Raw genomic sequence first — 22,950 nt, forward strand, 5'->3', positions numbered from 1 at the left:
GCGTTCAGCTCGCAATGGCAGCTATCCTTTAGACAAATTTCTGAGTGGGCCACAATGTCATATTTGCCAACCTCCAGCTGAATTGCAAGATCGTCCATTTTATTTGTTATGCAGCGTGCATTCAAATCCAACACTCTCAATCCAGTATTTACTGTATTATCTGCACCACCACTCTATTACCCTGTAAATCATCCCACTGGCTGTGATTAAACCTCATCTCCTGCCTTTCCTTCGGGGTTTGTGTTGGCAACGTTTCTTAGAAGTCGAATATTGAAAGGACGAGATAGAGAGGTCGTGGAGGGCGATAGAATCTGGTTATCACAATGCCACAAATACAACTTAAATATGCAGACGATAGGCTTTCGCCACGGCTTGAGATTCTAAATTGGAGAATGGCGCTTTATTCACAAAATCCTCACAGACCACAGTGACGGTATGCTGATCCCAGCAATGGAACCCGTCACTACCGTCAAATGCCAGGAGGGACATAATAATCAGAAAGTCTCCAGTCGCAGCCGCGTAAATAAAAAGTGATCTCAGTGGGTGTGTGGCGCATGCTCAGAATGCGAAGGAGACAGACAAACTGAGCCAGGTCACAGACTGATGAAGGGGAGGAATGACCCATTTTGATACAGAGAGGGAAGCAGAGAGTTTGATATTGTGCCTGATGCCGCAACTGTAGCCAGTTAGAAGATGAAGTCTTGTTCCTCAAAATTGTTTTGAGCTGTGACAGTGTTTTTATCACAAGAAACCATGGAGACTAAAATTATCGGAGTTGAAATGTTATCCTTCACTAACTGACGTGTTTTGTAAACATTTAACAGTGTAGAAGAGTCAAAGGATTTGTGTATGGGAATCACAAACACTACATCACGTTAGTTCCGCTGTTTCTGTCAGTTCACCAGCGCTTGAATGCCGCCGATCCTTGAATGTGGAGGTGGAGATGCTGGAGAAGACAGCGCCCCACTCGCAACAAGGAGAGCCGATCACGTGTCCATGTCCGTGATCTGATTGGATACATTGCCATGACGTTGATAGCAGTGTGATGTCATTCACTGGCTCTCATTTTGGCAGGGATTCAGTTGGCCATCGCAGATCCATCCTCCCGCCACCCAACTAGGAATAGGGTTCCCCTTGTCCTTACCGACCACCCCACCAGCCTCTGGATCCAAAATATAATTCTCCTTAAGTTCCGCCACCTCCAACGGGATCCCACCACTAAGCACATCTTTCCCTCCCCCCTCTCTCTGCTTTCCGCAGGGATCGCTCCCTACGCGATTTCCTTCTCCATTCGTCCCCCCGCCCCCCACAACCCTCCCCACCGATCTCCCTCCTGGCACTTGTCCTTGTAAGCGGAACAAGTGCTATACATGCCCTTACACTTCCTCCCTCACTACCATTCAGGGCCCCAGACAGTCCTTCCAGGTGAGGCAACACTTCACCTGTGAGTCGGCTGGGGTGATATACTGCGTCCGGTGCTCCCGATATAGCCTTCTATATATTGGCGAGACCCGAAGCAGACTGGAAGACGGTTTCAATGAACAACTACCCTCTGTCCCCCCGAGAAAGCAGATCTCCCAGTGGCCACACATTTTAATTCCATGTCCCATTCCCATTCTGATATGTCTATCCGTGGTCTCCTCTACTGTCAAGAAGAAGCCACACTCAGATTGGAGGAACAACACCTTACATTCCGTCTGGGTAGCCTCCAACCTGATGGCATGAATATCGACTTCTCTAACTTCCGCTAAGGCCCCACCTCCCCCTCGTACCCCATCTGTTACTTATTTTTATGCACACATTCTTCCTCTCACCCTCCTTTTTCTCCCTCTGTTTCTCTGAATCCAGATCCATGATCCTCTCATATCACTTTTGCCAATCACCTGTCCAGCTCTTGGCTCCATCCCTCCCCCTCCTGTCTTTTCCTATCATTTCTGATCTCCCCTCCCCCCCCCCAACACTTCCAAATCTCTTATTAGCGCTTCTTTCAGTTAGTCATGATGAAGGGTCTCGGCCCGAAACGTCGGCTCTACCTCTCCCAGAGATGTTACCTGGCCGGCTGCATTCACCAGCAACTTTTACGTGTGTTGCTTGAAATTCCAGCATCTGCAGATTTCTTCGTGTTTGCAGATACACCAACAGCTTCGCACTGGGAAGCAGCCATTCACCTGCTCGGTGTGAGCGAAGAGACTCATTCAGTTAACCCACCTTGTGATGCTCCGGTGAGTTCACAATAAATAGAGGCTACATTTCTGTCCGGAGTGAGCAAAGAGTTTTACTAAACCATCCCAGCTGCTGTAACACCAGCAACTTCACATCAGGGAGGAAGTTCAAATCAGCTCTGTGTTAAATGTTTAATCATCACGGTGACTGAAGGCAGCTGCAGGTTTATGAGGGACTGTTACTGTCAGATTCTGCAGTTCTTGCGGCTGCTCATCGCACCCAAGACTGAACCCTGGTCACTGAGCATTGGAGGAGTCCGTTCTGCTGATGTTAGCCTTAAACTAGACTAGTGTTTAATATTGTGGATCTGTGAAAGATAAATCAGTTCTGTATCAAATCCCGTGTCTCAGGTACTTATTGTCTCTGCCACACTCACAATGTAAACTAGGGAGGCCACTCAGACTATTTGATCCCTGCCCATATTTCCGTTCCATATCAGTATATCAAAATCTATCCCTGCCGTTCCCCTCTCACTCTCCCTGTGATGACAGGTTGCAACCAGTCACCACTCCGTGGGAGAAGAGATCTCCCTTGAATTTCAGAGAATCATAGAAATCTACAGCACATTACAGACCCTTTGGCCCACAGTGTTGTGTCGACCATGTAACTTACTCTGGAAACTGCCTGGAATTACCCTACCGCATAGCCCTCTATTTTCCCGAGCCCCATGTATCTAGTCTCTTAAAAAACCCTATTGTATCCGCCTCTACCACCGTCGCTGGCAGTGCATTCCACACACACGCCACTCCTTGTTTAGAAAAAACTTAGCTCTGACCTCTCCTCTGTGCCTACTTTCAAGCAGCTTAAACCTGTGCCCCCTCGTGTTAGCCGTTTCAGCCCTGGGAAAAAGCCTCTGGCTATCCACACGACCAATGCCTCTCATCATCTTATACACCTGCATGAATTTCCTGCATGATTGTCTCCAGGCTGAATAAGACGACGTGCTCACTGTGGTTTTGACGTTCTTCAAGGCTCCGGACGAAGTTGGTTAAACTCTTTCCCCGCTCTTTCCAACGTTTTGTGTAATCTCCACTAATTTCAAAGGACTGTGCTTCAGACAGCTGGATTGTTGCAATGCGCCTCTCAAGCCTGACAGCAGACTAGCGAATGAATTTTCGACAGAGCGGAGTCAGATAGAGTTGGCAGTATGATTCAGGGCTTTAGGGCTCCAGAGAATGATGGGGTCTAGAGTTTACGAGGAGGAGGAGAAATCAGACCAGCAGGATATGGCTACAAATGAAAGATCAGAAACATTTGGAAACTGGTTGAATGAAAAAAAAAGTGGTTAATTTCTGCAAATTACTGGTGGTAATCAACAGATCAGGCAGCAAATGTGGAGAGGAATAAATACACAACGTTTAGGCCGAGCTCCTTCAGTATGCTTAGCCTGTGAACTCCGCTGCTTATTTGCTGCCTGAACTGCAGAGTTCCTCCAGCATTGTGTGTGTGTGGGTCTCAGTATTTCCAGCAACTGCAGAATCTCTTACATTTGTAAGAGGATTGTACTTTGGCTTTAGATACACGGAATACCTGTTGATATTGAGCAAATCGTTTATGGGATCCGCTTTCTGTGTTAAAACAGCTACTGAGTACTCTACACAAAAAAAAAAACGGAGGTCTGGACATGGAACCGAAGCTTGCCGGAACTTTTAATGGCACCGTGATTATCCAGAAAGCTCGGCATAACAATTTTCGCCGTCGCGGAAACACCGATCAAATGCGCAGGCGTCAGGGTTGATGTTTGTTCCCGAATATCGCGCATGCGCGCAGTACACTAAAGGCCTCGGAAAATCGGCTCCAGGTAAGAGACAGTTTGCTGGTGGGGTTTTCAACACCGAATTCGGGATAATTATTGTGAGCTCCGGACACCGTGACCCGGAATCCCGGGACAGTCCTGATCTCTTCCCTCTCTCTCAGCCCCACGACCCGTACACGGGCCCCGGGGAGCTTCCCGCTGGTGAGGGAATGGGAACCGATGGATCTCTCAGACAGAGCTGAGCTCCAGCTGTCTAAATGCAAGGATTGGGAACTCGGAGAAAGGGAACAAATATTTTAAATCACCTTTGTTCTACCTCCTATCACAAACGAGAGAAAATCTGCAGATGTTGAAAATCCAAGCAACACACACGAATTGCTGGAGGAATTCAGCATTAGTACTCTTCCTTAGATGCTGCCTGGCCTGCTGAGTTCCTCCAGCATTTTGTGTGCGTTGCTTCTTCTACCTGCTCTTGTTCTGGACTTTTCTACTCGTGAGAGCACGTTTTGACCCACTCTCTCTGGGTACATAATTATAACAAACACTTTTGTCCTGGGCAACATGTAGCTTTCACATCACAAATGTGCCGGACAGACTACTGCCTTTTCCTTCATATTCATTGGCATTGCCATCAATAAGCTCAGCACCGACAGTCACCTTGGGGGAGGGTTCAGGGGAAATATTTATGTACGATACAGAAACTGTGTGTATTGTGGTGATGCAAAAGTTGCTGGAGAATTTGCAAGTGGGAGGAAGTGGAGTGATATTTGGAAATCTGACTTTTAAAAGTGTCATTTAGCAAGCAAATCAGATATGGATGGTGTGCAAAAGCTGGAGTGAGAAAATTCTTCCTAACCCTCTACAGGCCTGCTACGTAGGTTGTGTGAGAGTGCAGATGAACGTGATCAAACCCAGAGGATATCAAAGTTCTTATTGACAGTGATTTACTAGCTGTTAAAATGAGTACCTCTATTTAAAGTTCACTGTGCACATATTGTTGTCACTGGGTAAAAATTGCACAGCACAAGATATTTTGGCACACGGCTCATTACAAATTAGATGGGACATTGGTGGGAAGGTGGGGAGACTTCAAGTGTCCTTGACACCCTCACCTGCTAGGTGTGCATCCAGCTGCAGCTTGTAACCCTGCACGTTAGGGAGTTTGAGCTGGAAATGGATGAATTCCAGATCATTTGGGAGTTGGAGGGGGTGATGGATATGACATGAAGAGAACTGAGTTACACCAAAGGTGCAGGACACAGGAAACTGGGTGAGAGTCAGGAAGGGGAATGAGGTTAAATAGCCATCACTGAGTACTCTTGTTGCTATCCCACACAACAGCAGGTGGACCACTTTAGAAACCGTTAGAGGGGATTACCTAGCAGAGGAATTTCAAAGGGCTGATAGAGGATTTGTTAGTTAGGGAATTAAAACTAGCAGAGATCTAATATACTAGTGGTGAGGCTTGTTAGCTAGTGCTCGTGTGTGGCAGGGGGTGGTGGTTAAATTAAAGTTGCAGGCGGGATTGGAGCCAGAATGGCAGAACAGATGGGTGGAGAGGGTGAATTGAAATGACTTATATCCTTAATATACACGAGGAGTAAAAATCTTTACATTAATTCTCCATCTAAATGTGCAATGTGTAATTTCTAGTAATCTATTATAAATAGTACAGTCATTATAACATAGAAATACAATTGCATCAGTAGGAATTAATCAGTCTGATGGCCTGGTGGAAGTAGCTGTCCAGGAGCCTGTTGGGCCTGGCTTTTATGCTGCGGTACCATTTCCTGAGGGTAGCAGCTGGAACAGTTTGTGGTTGGGGTGACTTGGATCCCCAATGATCCTTCGGGCCTTTATATGCACCTGTCTTTGTAAATGTCCTAAAGAGTGGAAAGTTCGCATCTACAGATGCGCTGGGCTGCCTGCACCACTCTCTTCAGAGTCCTGCGATTGAGGGAAGTACAGATCCCATACCAGGCAGTGATGCAGCCAGTCAGGATGCTCTCAATTGTGTCCCTGTGGAAAATTCTTAGGATTTGGGACCCCATCCCAAACTTCTTCAAGCTTCTGAGGTGGAAGAGGTACACAGCCACATACCACACAGCCGGTGTGCACAGACCAGATGAGATCCTAGGTGATGTTCATGCCGAGGAACTTAAAGCTGTTTCCTCTCTCAACTCCAGATCCATTGATGTCTCCATTCCTTCTGTAGTCCACAACCAGTTCCTTATTTTTTAGTGACATTGAGGGAGAGGTTGCTTTCTTGACACCCAGACAGATGTTGTTCAGACAAAGTCAGCAATCAAAAGGTTGAGCATGGTGTGATGACTGTGCAGAGCTGTGTTTTTCAGAATGCAAGAAGCATCGTAGGAAAGGCAGATGAGCTCAGGACATGGAATCATGATATTGTAGCCCTTACTGGGACTTGGTTGCATCCAACAGTCTGAGGGATTTAGAGGAACAAATTTGTAGAGAGATTGCAGACTATGCCAAGAAACATATGTTGATATAGTAAGTGATTTTAACTTTCCAAATATTGACTGGGTCGACCATACTGGAAAAGGACTATCTAGGGTAGAGTTTGTCAAATGTGTCCTTAATCAACATGTAGAATTCCCAATGTAGAAGTGTGCAAAAAGCTATTCGGGAATGATCCAGGGCTGGTGACAAAAATTAGTGTATGGGAACACTTTGTATCTGGTGCTCGTAATGCCATGAGATTCCAAGTCAATATGGAAAAAGAGAGGTCTGGACCACAGGCTGAGATTCTTGGGAGTCCTCGTACAGGATTCCCTTAAAGTTAACCTGCAGGTTGAGTCAGTAGTGAAGAAGGCGAATGCAATGTTTGCATTCATTTCTAGAGGAATAGAGTATAGGAGCAGGGATGTGATGTTGAGGCTCTATAAGGCGCTGGTGAGACCTCACTTGGAGTATTGTGGGCAGTTTGGGTCTCCTTATTTAAGAAAGGATGTGCTGACATTGGAGAGAGTACAGAGAAGATTCACTAGAATGATTCCGGGAATGAGAGGGTTAACATATGAGGAACGTTTGTCCGCTCTTGGACTGTATTCCTTGGAGTTTAGAAGAATGAGGGGAGGCCTCATAGAAATATTTCAAATGTTAAAAGGCATGGACAGAGTGGACGTGGCAAAGTTGTTTCCCATGATGGGGGAGTCTAGTACGAGAGGGCATGACTTAAGGATTGAAGGGCGCCCATTCAGAACAGAAATGCGAAGAAATTTTTTTAGTCAGAGGGTGGTGAATCTATGGAATTTGTTGCCACGGGCAGCAGTGGAGGCCAAGTCATTGGGTGTATTTAAGGCAGAGATTGATAGGTATCTGAGTAGCCAGGGCATCAAAGGTTATGGTGAGAAGGCAGGGGAGTGGGACTAAATAGGAGAATGGATCAACTCATGATAAAATGGCGGAGCAGACTCGATGGGCCGAATGGCCGACTTCTGCTCCTTTGTCTTATGGTCTAAATTGCACAAAGGTCAATTTTGATGGTATCAGAAAGGATCTGACAAGCGTGGTTTGGGACAGGCTGTTTTCTGTCAAAGGTGTACTTGGTAAGTGGGAGGCCTTCAGAAGTCGAATATTGAATGTGTAGAGTTTATATGAGCATGCCAAATTAAAAGTTGAAAGGTAACTGGTGCAAGGATCCTTGGTTTTCAAGAGATATTGAGGCCCCAGAGATCTTGTTCCTCTAAATGCCTCGGACTGTTGGGTGCTACCAAGACTCATTAATGACGGCAAATCATAAATCAATGCCCTGAGCATATCTGATTTTCTTTTTTAGTTGTCTTCTGTTGGTTTTAAAAACTTTCCAGTAGTTTTTGTTGTATTATTTGCCCTCTCTTTGGCTTTTATATTGGCGTTGGCTTTGGCTTCTTCTTTCAGCCACGGTTGTGTCCTCCTGCCTTTCCAATGCTTCCACTTCTTTGGGATGTATCTACCATGCGCCTCCCGAGTTGCTCCCAGAAACTCCAGCCATTGCTGCTCCATCGTTATTCCTACCAGTTTCCCCTTCCAATCAAGTTTGGCCAGCTTCTCTGTCATAGAAACATGGAGAAATTCTGTGCAGAAACAGGCCATTTGTCCCCTCTGGACAATGATGAAAACATTTAAGCTGTCTAATGCAACCACCTGCACCGGAACCATCACCCTCCATACCCCTACCATCAAGGTACTTATCCCAGCTTTTCTTAAATGATGAAATTGATCTGGCATGAACCACTTGTGCTGGCATCTCATTCCACACTGTCACAACCATTTCAGTGAAGAGTTTTCCCACATATTCCCCTTAAATTTTCACCTTCACCACTTACCCATGACCACTGGTTATAGTCCCACCCAACCTCAGTGGAAAAAGCCTGCTTGCATTTACCCTCGTAATTCTGTATACTTTGAACAAACACTCAAAGCAATGTATAATTTCCTTGTTTATGTTCAGAGCCTTTTTTAGGTGTATAAGATGATGAGGGGCATTGATCGTGTGGATAGTCAGAGGTTTTTTCCCAGGGCTGAAATGGCTAACACGAGGGGGCACAGTTTTAAGGTGCTTGAAAATGTGTACCAAGGGGATGTCAGAGATAAGTTTTTCACACAGAGAGTAGTGGGTAAGTGGAATGCATTGCCAGCAATGGTGGTAGAGACGGATACAATAGGGTCTTTTAAGAGACTCTTCGATAGGTACATGGAGCTTAGGAAAACAGAGGGCTTTGCGTTAGGGAAATTCTAGGCAGTTTCTAGAGTAGGTTACATGGTCGGCACAACTTTGTGGCCTGAAGACTCTAATATGTTGTAGATTTCTATGTTCTACGTTAAACAGCGAAACAACATTGGCTGTCCTCCAATCCTCTGGTTCCTCCCCCTGTCACCAAGGATGATTTAATTATCTCTGCTAGGGGCCCCGACAATTTCTGTACTTACCTCCCGTAGGGTCCAAGGGAGCGCCTTGTCATGCCCTGGAGATTTATCCACCCTAATCTGCCTCAGGATAGCGAACATCCCCTCTTCTTTAATCTGTACAGGGTCCACGATGTTAATGCCGCTTTCCCACACTTCGATACATGCTGTGCCCATCTCCTGAGTAAATAGAGACGATCTTCCGCATCTACTTTGGTTCCAAACACGGATTGCCATTCTGGTCTTCCAGAGGACCAACTTTGTCCCTTGCAATACTTTTGATCTTAATGTATCTCTAGAACCCCTTAGGATTATCCTACATCTTTTTTGTGAGGGCAAACTCATGCCTTCTTTTAGACATTTTGATTTATTTCTTATGTGTTCTCTTGCTTTTCTTATACTCCATAAGAACCTACCTGCCTATCCCTCTTATGCAACTCTGTTTTGTGCTTCACCAGGGTCTTAATATCTCTTGAAAACCAAGATTCCCTACAGATTCTATCTTTACCTTTTATTCTGACAAGCACATACCCGCTTTGTACTTTCAAAATTTCACTTTGAAGGCTTCTCACTTACCAAGCACACCTTTGCCACAAAGCAGCCTGTCCCAGACCACAGTTGCCAGATCCTAGTGTCATAACTCCAGGTGTTGATCCATGCCCTGAACACATCCGCCTTTCCGACACTGCTCCTTGTATTGAAATATACAGGATTGAGCATATTCACTGCACCATGCTCAACGTTTTCATCCTGACTTTGTCTGAGGACAGAACAACAGCTGTCTCCACAACCCCTCCACTATCTGTTCCGTTATTCAGGCTCCCATTCCCCCTGCAACTTTAGTTTAACCCCCTTCCCCCACCTCCCACCATGCAGCTCTATCACCCCTTTGGCTTTCATCTCCCCGATCAATAAAAAGGAGGTGCATACCAGGTACAGGAAGATAGGAACAAATGAGATACTTATGAAGTTTGAGCCTCAGCTGTGGCAGCGTGTTTGTGTCCTTGAGCAAGGCACTTAACCACACATTGCTCCAGTGTCTGTGCGAGGAGTGGCGCCCCACACAGACTTCCAACCTGCACCTTGTAAGGCATGAAAATGCCTGATGCAAGCCTCTCATGGTCTGAGTCGACGTTCCTTCCTTCCTTCCTATGAAGTACAGGAAATTCAAGTGAACCCTTATGAAAGAAATAAAAGATGGCATGAGGTTGCCCCAGCAGACAAGGTGAAGGAGACTCCTCAGGGATTCTGCAGACATGTTAAGAGCAAAAACGTTGCAAGGGAAAAAAATAATCCTCTGGAAGATCAGAATGGTAATCCATATGAGGAGACAACATAGATGGGGGAGATTTTTTTTGCATCCGTATTTACACCGGAGATGGACACAGTCTATAGAAGTGAGGCAAAGCAGCATCAACTTCATGGACCCTGTACAGATTGCAGAGGTGGAGGTGTTTCCTGTCTGAAGGCAAATTACCATGGATAAATCCCCAGGGCCTGACAAGTTGTTCCCTGGGACCCTGTGGAAGACAAGTGAAGAAATTGTCGGGGCCCAAGCACAGATATATAAATCATCCTTAGTGACAGGTGAGGGACTGGAGGATTGGAGGACAGCCAATTTTGTTCCGCTGTTCAAGGCAGGCTCTGAAAGTAAACTAAGAAATTGTATGTTGGTGAGCTTGACATCAGTACTGGGAAAGTTATTGGAATGTATGTGCAGGAACCAGATATATAAGTATTTGGATAGATGTGGACTGATTAAGGATAGACAGCATGGCTTTGTGCATGGTAAGTCATGGCTAACCAATCTTATAGAGTCTCTCAAGGAAGTTATCAGGAAAGTGGATGAAGGCAAGGCAGTGGATGTTGTCTACATGGACTTTAGCAAGGCACTTGACAGAGTCTCATATGGAAGGTTGGTCAAGAAGGTTCAGTCACTCAGCATTCAAGATGAGATAGTAAATTGGATGAGACACTGTCTTTGGGAGAAGCCAGACTGTGGTAGCAGATGGTTGCCTCTCTGACTGGAAGCCTGAGACTAGTGGTGTGCCACAGGGATCAGTGTTGGGTCTGTTGTTGTTTGTCATCTATATCAGTAATCTGGATGACAGTGTGGTTCACTGGATCAGCAAATTTGTGGATGGCACCAAGATTGGTGGTGTAGTGGACAGCGAGGAAGACTATCATGGCTTGTAGTGCAATCTAGACCTGCTGCAAAAATGGGTTGTGAAACCAAAAAATGGAATTTAATGCAGGCAAGTGAGGGGTGTTGCTTTTTGATAGGACATAGGCTGTACTCAGTGACTGGTAGGGCACTGAGGAGTGTTGCAGAAGAAAGGGGATCTGGGAATACAGGTCTATATTTCACTGAACGTAGTATCACAGTTAGATAGGGACAGAAGTTAGAAGATGATTTCTCCAACTTGCGTTGACCCTCACTGTGACAGTGTGATGTCAGATCACACCTTGGTGACTAAAGTGATCTGGTGTGAAATGTTGTCCTTCACCCACTGATGGATTTTGTAAATGTTTTTACAGGTTAAAAACGACAAGGAATCTATCTACAGGAATCTCGAACACAACACGCCAGTTTTTCTGTCTCTGTCCAGATATTTAAGAACTGGAGTAAGAGATTCACTCGATCATCCTTCCTACTCAGACTGTGGGGAGGGATTCACTCGCTCATCTGACCGACTGGCACGCCTGTCACCTCACACAGGAGAGATCCCATTCATCTGCTCAGACACTGGGAATGGATTCAGTCCCTCATCTCAACTGACAGAATATCAGCAAGTTCACACTGGGACAAGGCCATTCACCTGTTCTGTGGGTGAGAAGGGATTCAGTCGGTCTTCCCACCTGTGGACACACCGGTCAGTTCACACTGGGCAGAGGCTGGTCATCTGCTGAATTTGTGGGGAAGGATTCACTCGGTCATCTGACCTGATGGCTCGCCAGTCAGTTCACACCGAGGAGCGGCCGTTCACCTGCCCAGACTGCGGGAAGGGATTCAGGTACTCATCTAAACTGAAGGGACATCAGAGAGTTCACACCGGAGAGAGGCCGTTCACCTGCTCAGACTGTGGGAAGAGATTCACTCGGTCATCACACCTACAGAGTCATCAGCGAGTTCACACTGGGGAGAAGCCGTTCACCTGCTCAGACTGTGGGAAGGGATTCACTTGCTCATATGAACTGAAGGTACATCAGAGAGTTCACACCGGAGAGAGGCTGTTCACCTGCTCACACTGTGGGAAGGGATTCACTCAGTCATCTCAACTGAAGGTACATCAGCGAGTTCACACTGGGGAGAGGCCGTTCACATGCTCAGACTGTGGGGAGGGATTCACTCAGTCATCCCACCTACAGAGACACCAGCGAGTTCACACTGGGGAGAAGCCGTTCACTTGCTCAGAATGTGGGAAGGGATTCACTGAGTCATCCAGCCTACAGAGACACCAGTCAGTTCACACTGGAGAGAGGCCGTTCACCTGCTCGGACTGTGGGAAGGGATTCACTCGGTCATATGAACTGAAGGTACATCAGAGAGTTCACACTGGAGAGAGGCCATTCACCTGCTCAGACTGTGGGAAGGGATTTACTCGGTCATCCCACGTACAGAGTCATCAGCGAGTTCACACTTGGGAGAGGCCGTTCACCTGCTCAGACTGTGGGAAGGGATTCACTGAGTCAACCAGCCTACAGAGACACCAGTCAGTTCACACTGAGGAGAGGCCATTCACTTGCTCAGACTGTGGGAAGGGATTCACTTTGTCATCTCAGCTACTGAGACACCAGCGAATTCACACTGGAGAGAGGCCATTCACCTGCTCAGTCTGTGGGAAGAGATTCTCTCGGTCATCCCACCTACAGAGACACCAGTCAGTTCACACTGGGGAGAAGCCGTTCACCTGCTCAGTCTGTGGGAAGAGATTCTCTCGGTCATCCAGCCTACAGAGACACCAGCGAGTTCACACCGGGTCGAGGACGTTCACCTGCTCAGATATTGGGAAGAGATTCTCTCAGCCATCTCCACCAAATGTGCATCATTGAGTTCTCACTGGGGAAAGGCCATACACTGCTGTGAATGTTGGAAGGGATTTGCTCAGTAAACTAAACTTGTGACACACTACAGGGTTCACACTGGGGAGGAAGTTTCAATAAGCTGCATACCGGATATTTGTCCATCACCGTTGCTGAATGCAATTTCGAGAGTGACTGTTGGTGCTGAACTCTGCAATTATTGCTGCTGGTCACCACACCCAGTTCTGCACCATCAGCAACCAGGACATGCCCTTTTCTCACTGTTGCCATCAGGTGGGAGATACAGAAGCCTGAAGGCACACACTCAGCGATTCAGGAACAGCTTCTTCCCCTCTGCCATCCGATTCCTGAATGGACTTTGAAAGCTTTGGACACTTTTTTAATATGCAGCATTTGTGTTTTTATACATTTTAATAATGTATTCATTATGCATAATTGATTTACTTGTTTATTTACTATGTTTTAATTTATGTATTATATTATTATCTATGCCAAAATATGTATTGCATTGAACTGCCGCTGCTAAATCAACAAATTTCACTTAAAATGCCGGTGATAATAAACCTGAAACCTGAAACCTGAAACCCTGGTCACTGGGCATGGGAGGAGTTTCTTCTGCTACACATTCACCTTTAATGGGACTGGAGTTTAATATTCTGGATCTGAAACAAATAAATCAGTTCTATTGTAAACTCTGTCTCTGGTACTTAGTGAATTTATAACACACCCTGTGTACAGTAAAGAGTCAACTCAGGCCGGCTGGACCCTGCCAGTGATTCTGTTCCATGACAGTCCTTTTCAATCCTCCCCTGTTGTTCCCCTCTCGCTCTCCCTGTGGTGATGGGTTCCAAAAGTCTCCACTCTGTGGGTGAAGAGGTTCCTCTTGAATTTTCTGCAGACTGAAGAAGTCAAGTAGACTGCAGTTCTGTCTGAGATGTTCTTCACCCCTCTAATCTCTGGACTGAGGAAGAATGACATTGGTAGTTAACCTCCTTATTCATGGCTCATTTCCACATTATGGGTCATTTTCCCTGCTTCTGAAGTGTTTACATAGAATAACGTACAGCACCATACAGGCCCTTCAGCCTACAAAGTTGTGCCAAACATGCCCCTACCTTAGAAATTACTAGGGTTACCCATAACTGTTTCTAAGCTCCATGTACCAATCCAAAAGTCTCTTAAAATACCCTATAGTGTCAGCCTCCCCCACTGTTGCCGGTAGCCCATTTCATGCACTCACCACTCTCTGCGTACAAATCTTACCCCCAACGTCTCCTCTGTACCGACTCCCAAGCTTTGTACCTACTCCCTGTGCCCTCTTGTGGCAGCCATTTCAGGCCTGGGGAAAAGCCCATGACTATCCACACAATCAATGGCTCTCATCATCTTTTACACCTCTATCAGGTCACCTCTCATCTTCCTTCGCTCTGAGGAGAAAAGGCTGAGTTCAGTCAACCTGTTTTCATAAGGCATGCTCCCCAATCCAGGCGACATCCCTGTAAATCTCCTCAGCACCCTTTCTTTTGTTTCCACATCCTTCCTGTAGTGAGGTGACCAGAACTGAGCACAGTACTCCAAGTGGGTTTTGACCAAGGTCCAATATAGCTGCAACATTACCTCTCGGCTCTGAAATTCAATTCCACGATTGATGAAGGCCAATACACCGTATGCCTTCTTAACCACAGAGTCCACCTGTGCAGCTGCTTTGAGCATCCTATTGACTTGGACCCCAAGATCCCTCTGATCCTCCACAATGCCAAGAGTCTTACCATTGATACTACATTCTGTCATCATATTTGACCTACCAAAATGAACCATTTCACACTTGTCTGGGTTGAACTCCATCTGCCACTTCTCAGCCCAGTTTTGCATCCTATCAATGTCCCACTGTAACCTTTGACAGGCCTCCACACTCTCCACAACACCCCCAACCTCTGTGTCATCAGCAAACTTACTAACCCATCCCTTCAATTCCTCATCCAGGTTACTTCTAAAAATCACGAAGAGTAAGGGTCCGAACAGATAACTGAGGCACACAGCTGGGCAACGACCTCCTGTTTGTGCCCAGCTGGGAATCAGCATTTCTGGATTTGGTGTTGTGCAATGAACGGAATGAGATCACCTAAGGTAAAAGAACCCTGAGGGGAAAGCGATCATAATATAATTGAATTCATCCTGAAATTTGAGAGGGAGAAGCTAAAGTGAGATGTATCAGTACAACTGTGGAATAAGGACAATTACAGAGGCATGAGAGAGGAACTGGCCAAATTTGATAGGGAGAAAAACACTGGCAGGGATGACGACAAAGCATCAATGGCTGTAATTACGGGAAGCAATTCTGAAGACACAGGATATATACGTTCCAAAAAGGAAGAACTATTCTAAAGACATCAGCACACAACCACGGCTGATGAGAAGGCAAAGCCAACGTAAAAGCTAAAGGGAGGGCAGATAACAGAGCAAAAACTGGTGGGAAGTTAGATGATTGGGAAACTTTTCTATACCAACAAGAGACAACTAAAAAAGTAATTAAGAAATGAAGGATGGAATATGACGCTAGCTAATTACATCAAAGATGATACCAAATGTTTCTTCAGATACATGAAGTGTAAAAGAGAGGCAAGAGTGGATATCGAACCAGGGGAACCGATGCCTGGGGGAGGGTGGGGTGAGTAGTAATAGGGGACAAGGAGATGGCTGGTGCACTGAATAAGTATTTCATATCAGTCTTCATTGTGGAAGCAACCAACGGAAAGGTGGAAGTTCAGATGTCTATGGTCAGAAGTGTGTGAAGTTGCCATTACTCGAGAGAAGGTTCCTGGGAAACAGAAAAGGTCTGAAAAGGTGGTAATAGCAAGATAGACAAAGGAGAATCGGTTGATGATGTCCACCTGCACTTTCTGAGGGTGTTTCACAAGGTGCCACACATGAGGCTGGTTAACAAGTTATGAGCCCATGATATTACAGGGGTTACATACTTCATGGGTATCTTGTGACTGTCTTATGACCATGATGTAATTAATAATGTTATGAGCATGATATAATCGTCTTGTGGAGGTCACATGATGTAATTTTCCCACCGATGTGAGGTCACCTGATGACATGTTCTCACCAGGTATATAAAGGGAGACCTCTGGTGCGATGTAGTTAGTTTTTCCAGTTGAGTTTTAAGTTTAGTTTGTTATTTAATTCGTCAGATACTCTGTTATGCTGCATATTTCTTTAGTTTCCCTCTAAAGTGGAGTTCTATTTTCTATTGTGAGTAGTATTGGAGAGTGAAGACCTTACTAAAGTACAGGAACTCACAGAGTCAAGTAAAGCTGATGTCGTTCGGCTGTATTGGAGAGGATCGACCTTTATTGAATCTTCGTTCAAGAAATAGTGACCTGCATCTGAGATATCCTCTGCTAAAGCAGGAAGGATTGTGGAGTATCTATTTTCCAAAGGAAAAGATCAGTTCCTTTAAACCGTTTTATTTCCGTCGTTGTGAATCCTGTGGACAAGGGAGGGTCCGGCTGGGATCAGCAGCAATGTCACGTCTTCGAGGAATTCATTACTTTAGGGAAGTCTCTCCTAATTGGCTGTATAAATGTCTTGGACTTTCGAATTTACCATTCGAAGAACTGTGTTCGGATTTACCACTTTAAGAACAGTTTTCACATTTACCATTTTAAGAACTGTTTCAGAGTTGCCATAGAGCAGTTAACTTCCGGTTAAGTTAGTCATTTAAATACATTTCGCTACTTTTGAGCAGAGTTTAATAAAATGTTTGTTTGTTTTTATAAAACCTGACTCAATTCTGTAGTCATTGTTATCGGTCACTTGACATGGGAAAGATTATTGCATGGATAAAACAGTGGCTGATTGGCAGATGCAAAGGATAGTAATAACGGGGATGTTTTCTGGTTGGCTGCCGGTGACTAGTGATGTTCCACAGGACTTGGATGACAAAATTAATAGCTTTATTGCAAAGTTTGCCGATCATATCAAGAGAGCTGAAGGGCCAGGTAGTTTTGAGGAATCAGAGAGGCTATAAAAGGACTTTGGCGTTTAGAGGAAAGGGCATAAATGAAGCAGATGGAATACCGTGTCCCGAAGTGTATAGCCATGCACATTGGGGAAAGAAATACCGAATACACTATTTTCCAAATAGTCTAAACTTGGCGGCACTTGTGCAGGATTCCTTAAAGGATAATTTGTAGGTTGAGTCGGCGGTGAGGAAGGCACCAAGTCCTAGCCCAGACCCTGAGTCCCAGCCTGGTCCAGGGCCTGAGTCCTTGTGTTGTCATGGTCCGGTCCGTGAAGTCCGCATTCCGGTTCACGGTCCGGTCCGTGGACTCAGGACTCTGGGTCTTCCAGCTGTCCCTTGTTTGGTTGAGTTAATCATGGGCACCTGATTCCCATCTTTCAGCTTGGAATGTAAGTAGTCTTGGGGTTGAGTATGAGCTGCTGGTTTGTCTCGTTGGTCCCCTTTGGAGCAACCTGCTGATGGAAGGCTAGTGAAACCATCCGTGATCTCTAGGCCTGGTTGGAGGACCAACGCTTCATTGAGCCTTGTTGCCACTCGTCAGAGCAGTCATCGTGGTATGGATTGGCTGTTTCTGTAGCCAGCCAAGGTTGCTGACTGCCACAAGACTCAGAGCCACCCCAGATTGAGCTCTTTTCCTGTCTTTGCCTCTGTTGGGTAAGCCAGGCCGTAATTGCCGTAACCCTGTGGTTGGTTCTGTCCCTTCCTGTACCTTGTCTCCATTGGGTAAGCAGGCCATTTGCCGTTACCCTGCGGTTGGGTCGGCCCCTTCCTGTTCTTACCTCCGTAGGGTGAAGTTCCCTGTCCTGCCCAGGAGTTCCATGTCCTGCCCAGGAGAAGGTCCAAGAATCCAGGCCTTGAAGATCACAACCCAAGCTCCAAGAACACAAGCCTCGAAGATCTAAGACCCCAGCCTGCAGCCAAGCTCAAGACCCCAACCTGCAGCCATGCTCAAGACCCAGGACCCCAGCCTGCATCAAAGCTCAGGACCCAGGACCCCAGCCTGCAGCCAAGCTCAAGACCCAGGACCCCAGCCTGCAACCAAGCTCAAGGCCCAGGACTCCAGTCTGCAGCCAAGCTCAAGGCCCAGGACCCCAGCCTGCAGCCAAGCTCAGGGCCCAGGACCCCAGCCTGCAGCCAAGCTCAGGGCCCAGGACCCCAGCCTGCAGCCAAGCTCAGGGCCCAGGGCCCCAGCCTGCAGCCAAGCTCAGGGCCCAGGGCCCCAGCCTGCAGCCAAGCTCAGGGCCCAGGGCCCCAGCCTGCAGCCAAGCTCAGGGCCCAGGGCCCCAGCCTGCAGCCAAGCTCAGGGCCCAGGGCCCCAGCCTGCAGCCAAGCTCAGGGCCCAGGGCCCCAGCCTGCAGCCAAGCTCAGGGCCCAGGGCCCCAGCCTGCAGCCAAGCTCAGGGCCCAGGGCCCCAGCCTGCAGCCAAGCTCAGGGCCCAGGGCCCCAGCCTGCAGCCAAGCTCAGGGCCCAGGGCCCCAGCCTGCAGCCAAGCTCAGGGCCCAGGACACCAGCCTGCAGCCAAGCTCAAGGACCAGGACCCCAGCCTGCAGCCAAGCTCAAGGCCCAGGACCCCAAGCCTGTCTCCTGGCTCAGGCCTGCAGACCCCAGCCTCGTCTTGCTCTGAAGCCATGTCATGTCCTTGCCTGGTTCTGGAGTCCGAGCCCGAGGCAAGACCCAGGTTCTGGGTCTTTGTCCAGTCTTGGGCTCGGAATCGAAGCCTTGTCTCCTAGTCCATGGTTTCTAGTCCTGGTCCCACTTTCTTAAACCCAAGTCTGCATTCTTGTCCCTGCTTCTTGCCTGTATCCTGTCACGTCCCTAATCTAATTGAGTCCTGTTCCTTGTACTTCAGTGTCTGTGTCTTCCATTTACGTCCGTTCCGAACGCCCCCGTTGTGACATGTCCAGTACGCTTATTCCCGCTTCCGTTTTGCTCTTCCTGTAACGAGTAATGAAGTCAATTTTGTTAACCCTACTACAAAACGTGTTTGTGCCCTGTATTTGGGTCCGCCCCGGTTCCCCCATTATGACAGAAGGCAGGCAAGTCTCCCGGACAGATGGTGTACATTCAAGGGTTTAGAAACAATTAGCTGAAGAGTTTGTGCAGACATTCGGGTCATAGAGCAGTACAGCACAGAGTAATGCCATACGGCCAGTCTAGTCTGTGCCAACCCATCAATCTGCCAAATTCCAGCAACTTCCACCGTGACCATATCCCCCATACCCCTCTCATCCATGAACCCATCCAAACTTCTCTTAAATGTTGAAATCCAACCGGCCACTTGCTGTGGCAGCCCATTCCACAATATCACCACCTCTGATTGAAGAAGCTCCCCCTCATTTTCCTCTTAAAGAATGAGCCATGATCTTTGAAGAATCACTAGATTTGGGAATGGTTATGGCGGACTAGAAAGTTGCAAATGCCACTCCATTCTTTAAGAGGGGAGGGAGGCATAAGAAATGAAATTACAGGACAGTTAGTCTGACCTCAGTAGTTGGGAAGATGTTGGAGTCCATTAACGATGAGGTTTCAGGGTACTTGGAGCGGATGATAAAGTACAGCCAAAGTCGGCATGGTTTTCCTCGGGAGAAATATTCCCAGATAAATCTGTTGGAATTCTGTGGTGAAATAAGAACAGCGGTGAATGTTGTTTGTTTGGATTTTCAGATGGTCTTTAACAAACAAGGTGCTGCACCTGAGGCTGATTAACAAGGCCACAGCTCATGGTATTTGGTGTTTTTGTGCCTGTTCCCGCTGCTTAGAGGGAGAGTTCCCGAATACTGAAAAGCCCAGATAGGGAGGATGTGGACAGGATGTTTCCCTTAAGGCAGAGCCCAGGACCAGGGGCACACCCCCAGACTACAGGGAAATCAATTCAGAAGGGAGATGAGGAGGAAGTCTTGTGGTAATATGTTTATTCAACACGGCCGTGACTGATCTATGGTTCTGTGCCCATTCCCCTCTATCTCCACCTCAAATGTACCCAGACACCCGCCTTCACGCCCTCGGGGCAGCGAATCTTAAGAAAAACGTACACTCAACTCAGCTAGGTAGATAGATAAACACTTCACTGATCCTAAAAGAAATTACAAGGAAGCTTTAGAATTCCAATAATTTCCATACATCTCAATTTAAAATGAGTGGCCCTTTTCGATTCCTGTCCGCTTCTCTCCCACTGATCAACAGAGGTATCAAATCGCCCGTCTCTTTACTTCGCTTATCTCCACCGTCTCAATCCCTGGTTTCTATCTCAGTTTAACTCCCCATCTCTCTTCCATCCCATATTCCCTCCAATCTCTCTCCTCTGTCATTCCCTCCAACGCCACTCTCTGCCCCCTCACTCACTCCCCAAGTATTTCTCACCCACGTCCATTTCACTTCCCGCCATTCTCTCCGCTCACTGGTTGTTTCCGCCGTCTCTCTCCCCTCTGTTTCTCGCCTCGGACACTTCCCTCCCAACTCTCCTCAGTCTGTCCCGTTCACTCTCACTCAACCAGTCTCCCTCTTCCCCTTGGTTCTCTCTCCCTCAGTGTCTGCTTCATCCGACTCCGAATGTCAGTGAGTTCCGATGTCCAGACAGAACACCAAGGCTGGTTGCCTTGTCGACAATTGTGTCTCTGTCACCATCGCACATTGTGACGTAGGACGGGGTGCTATCCTGGTGTGAACACGGGCCGAGATTCAGTGTCAGTCTGTCATGGTTGGGGGGCGGGGGGCAGCGGGTGATGATGGTGGTGCTTTGGAGACAGAAAGGGGAGAAGTGAGAGTGATAGAAAGTTGAGGTGAGCGGAGTAAGAGAGGGAGGTGAGGGAGACGGAATGGGTGTAAAAGTGTGAGCGGAGAGGAGGAGAGGAGGAAGGGGAGAGTAAGAGAAGATGGAGGAGAGAAACAGGATGGTGTGCTGAGGAGTGAGGAGGGTGAAGGGTAGGGAGGAAAGGGATGACAGATAAAGTGAGCTCACTATGGAGAGAGGAGGTAGCGAGATGTTGAGGGAGCTGCGCACACTCAGACACAGTGTTGGGGGAGTTCTACTCCCTCTGTCCCACTCACAGTCAATCATCTGAGGATATATTTCCATCAACGAAAGCAGGATCCAACACGGTGCGAGCATGTGCTATTCTGAACTGAAATGAAAGCTCAAACCAGAAATATGAGGAAATTATCACAATAAAACAGTGATTACCTCTGGGGACGGTGACGTGTCCGAAGATGCCTTTAGGAGCAAATAACGATCACCGGGCGGGGGGGCGGGCGTTCAAGATAATTGGTGGAGCGGTCAGCGACCCCCACCCCCAATTTGAGACATCAGACCTGACCGACCTTTAGTAGAGCAGGCACTTCCAAAACAGGATGTGGCACTGGGACACAGGAAGAAGCAAAGCACTGCAGGCCTTGAGCAATCATCGTCACCCTCGGCAATCTCGACCGACCTTACCAACCTCACAGACGTTGTTGGGGATGCATAGATTAGCAAGTTGGATGCTCGACAGTTCGCCTTGACTCGCGGCACTAGGGGTAAAATAGGTTGGGAAACACTGCTACAGAAGGAAGAGTTAGACAATAGATGAGCAGAATCGTCCGTGGATGAGATCCCCACAATGAAATATACAACATATTACAGAGCCTTCAGGCCACAAAGTTGTGCTGACCATGTAACCTACTCCAGAAACTGCCTAGGACTTCCCTAACACATAGCCCTCTATTTTTGTAATCTCCATGTACCTATCTGAGAGTCTCTTAAAAGACCCTATTGTATCCATCTCTACCACCATTGCTGGCAGTGCATTCCACTTACCCACCACTCTCTGTGTGAAAAACTTACCCCTGACATCCCCTTGGTACACATTTTCAAGCACCTTAAAACCATGTCCCCTCGTGTTAGCCATTTCAGTCCTGGGAAAAAGCCGCTGGCCATCCACATGATCAATGCCCCTCATCATCTTATACATGTAAAAAATACGCTAAGCATAAACAAGGAAATTATACACTGCTTTGTGGATTTGTTTGAAGTATACACAATTATGAGGGTAAATGCAAGCAGGCTTTTTCCACTAAGGTTGGGTGGGACTATAACCAGAGGTCATGGATAAGTGGTGAAGGTGAAAATTTAAGGGGAACATGTGGAAAAACTCTTCACTGAAATGGTTGTGACAGTGTGGAATGAGATGCCAGCACAAGTGGTTAATGCCAGATCAATTTCACCATTAAAGAGAAGCTTCGATAGGTACCTTGATGGTAGGGGTATGGAGGGCAGTGGTCCCAGTGTAGGACGTTGCATTAGTCAGCTTAAATGTATTTTCAGCATTGGCTAACTGGGCCAAATGGGATGTTTTTGTACTGAACTTCTCCCTGTTTCTATTATAGAAAAGCTGGCCAAACTTGATTGGAAGGGAAAACTGGTAAGAATGACAACGAAGCAGCAATGGCTGGAGATTCTCGGATCAACTCGGGAGGTGCATGGTAGATACATCCCAAAGAAGTGGAAGCATTGGGAGGCAGGAGGACACAACCATGGCTGAAATGAGAAGCCAAAGCCAACATAAAAGCCAAAGAGAGGACAAATAATACAACAAAAAGTATTGGTAAGTTTTTAAAACCAACAGAAGATAACTTAAAAAAAAAGTACCCTGCACGAGCTACCTTTCAATTTTTAATTCGGCAGGCTCATACAAACTCTGCACACTCAAAATTCCACTTCTGAAAGCCTCCCACTGACTAAGTACTCCTTTGCCAGGAAACAGCCGTCACAAACCACACTTGTCAGACCCTTTCTGATACCATCAAAATTGACCTTTCCCCAATTTAAAATCTCTCTTATGCACCTCTCATTTTCCATATTGACTTGGAATCTCATGGTATTATGATCACTAGATACAAAGTGTTCCCGTACACTAATTTCTGTCACTAGCCCTGGATCATTTCCTAATAGCTTTTTGCACACTTCTACATTGGGAATTCTACATGTTGATTAAGGACACATTTGACAAAC

At 46.9% G+C, this 22,950-nt stretch overlaps 1 protein-coding gene and 1 pseudogene across 1 annotated transcript; one reads left to right on the top strand and one right to left on the bottom strand.

Annotated features, from left to right (window-relative positions):
- LOC140207914 (uncharacterized) overlaps nucleotides 1-22,950 on the bottom strand; it is an 87,944-nt pseudogene that overhangs the window by 43,400 nt on the left and 21,594 nt on the right.
- On the top strand, nucleotides 3,936-13,593 carry LOC140207583 (uncharacterized). Its single transcript, XM_072276130.1, has 2 exons — nucleotides 3,936-4,024; nucleotides 11,429-13,593. Exon 2 carries the CDS (start codon nucleotides 11,837-11,839, stop codon nucleotides 12,941-12,943), a length of 1,107 nt encoding a protein of 368 aa, XP_072132231.1. The 5' UTR covers nucleotides 3,936-4,024; nucleotides 11,429-11,836; the 3' UTR covers nucleotides 12,944-13,593.

Source organism: Mobula birostris, chromosome 13, assembly GCF_030028105.1.
Source record: "Mobula birostris isolate sMobBir1 chromosome 13, sMobBir1.hap1, whole genome shotgun sequence".
NCBI lineage: Eukaryota > Metazoa > Chordata > Chondrichthyes > Myliobatiformes > Myliobatidae > Mobula > Mobula birostris.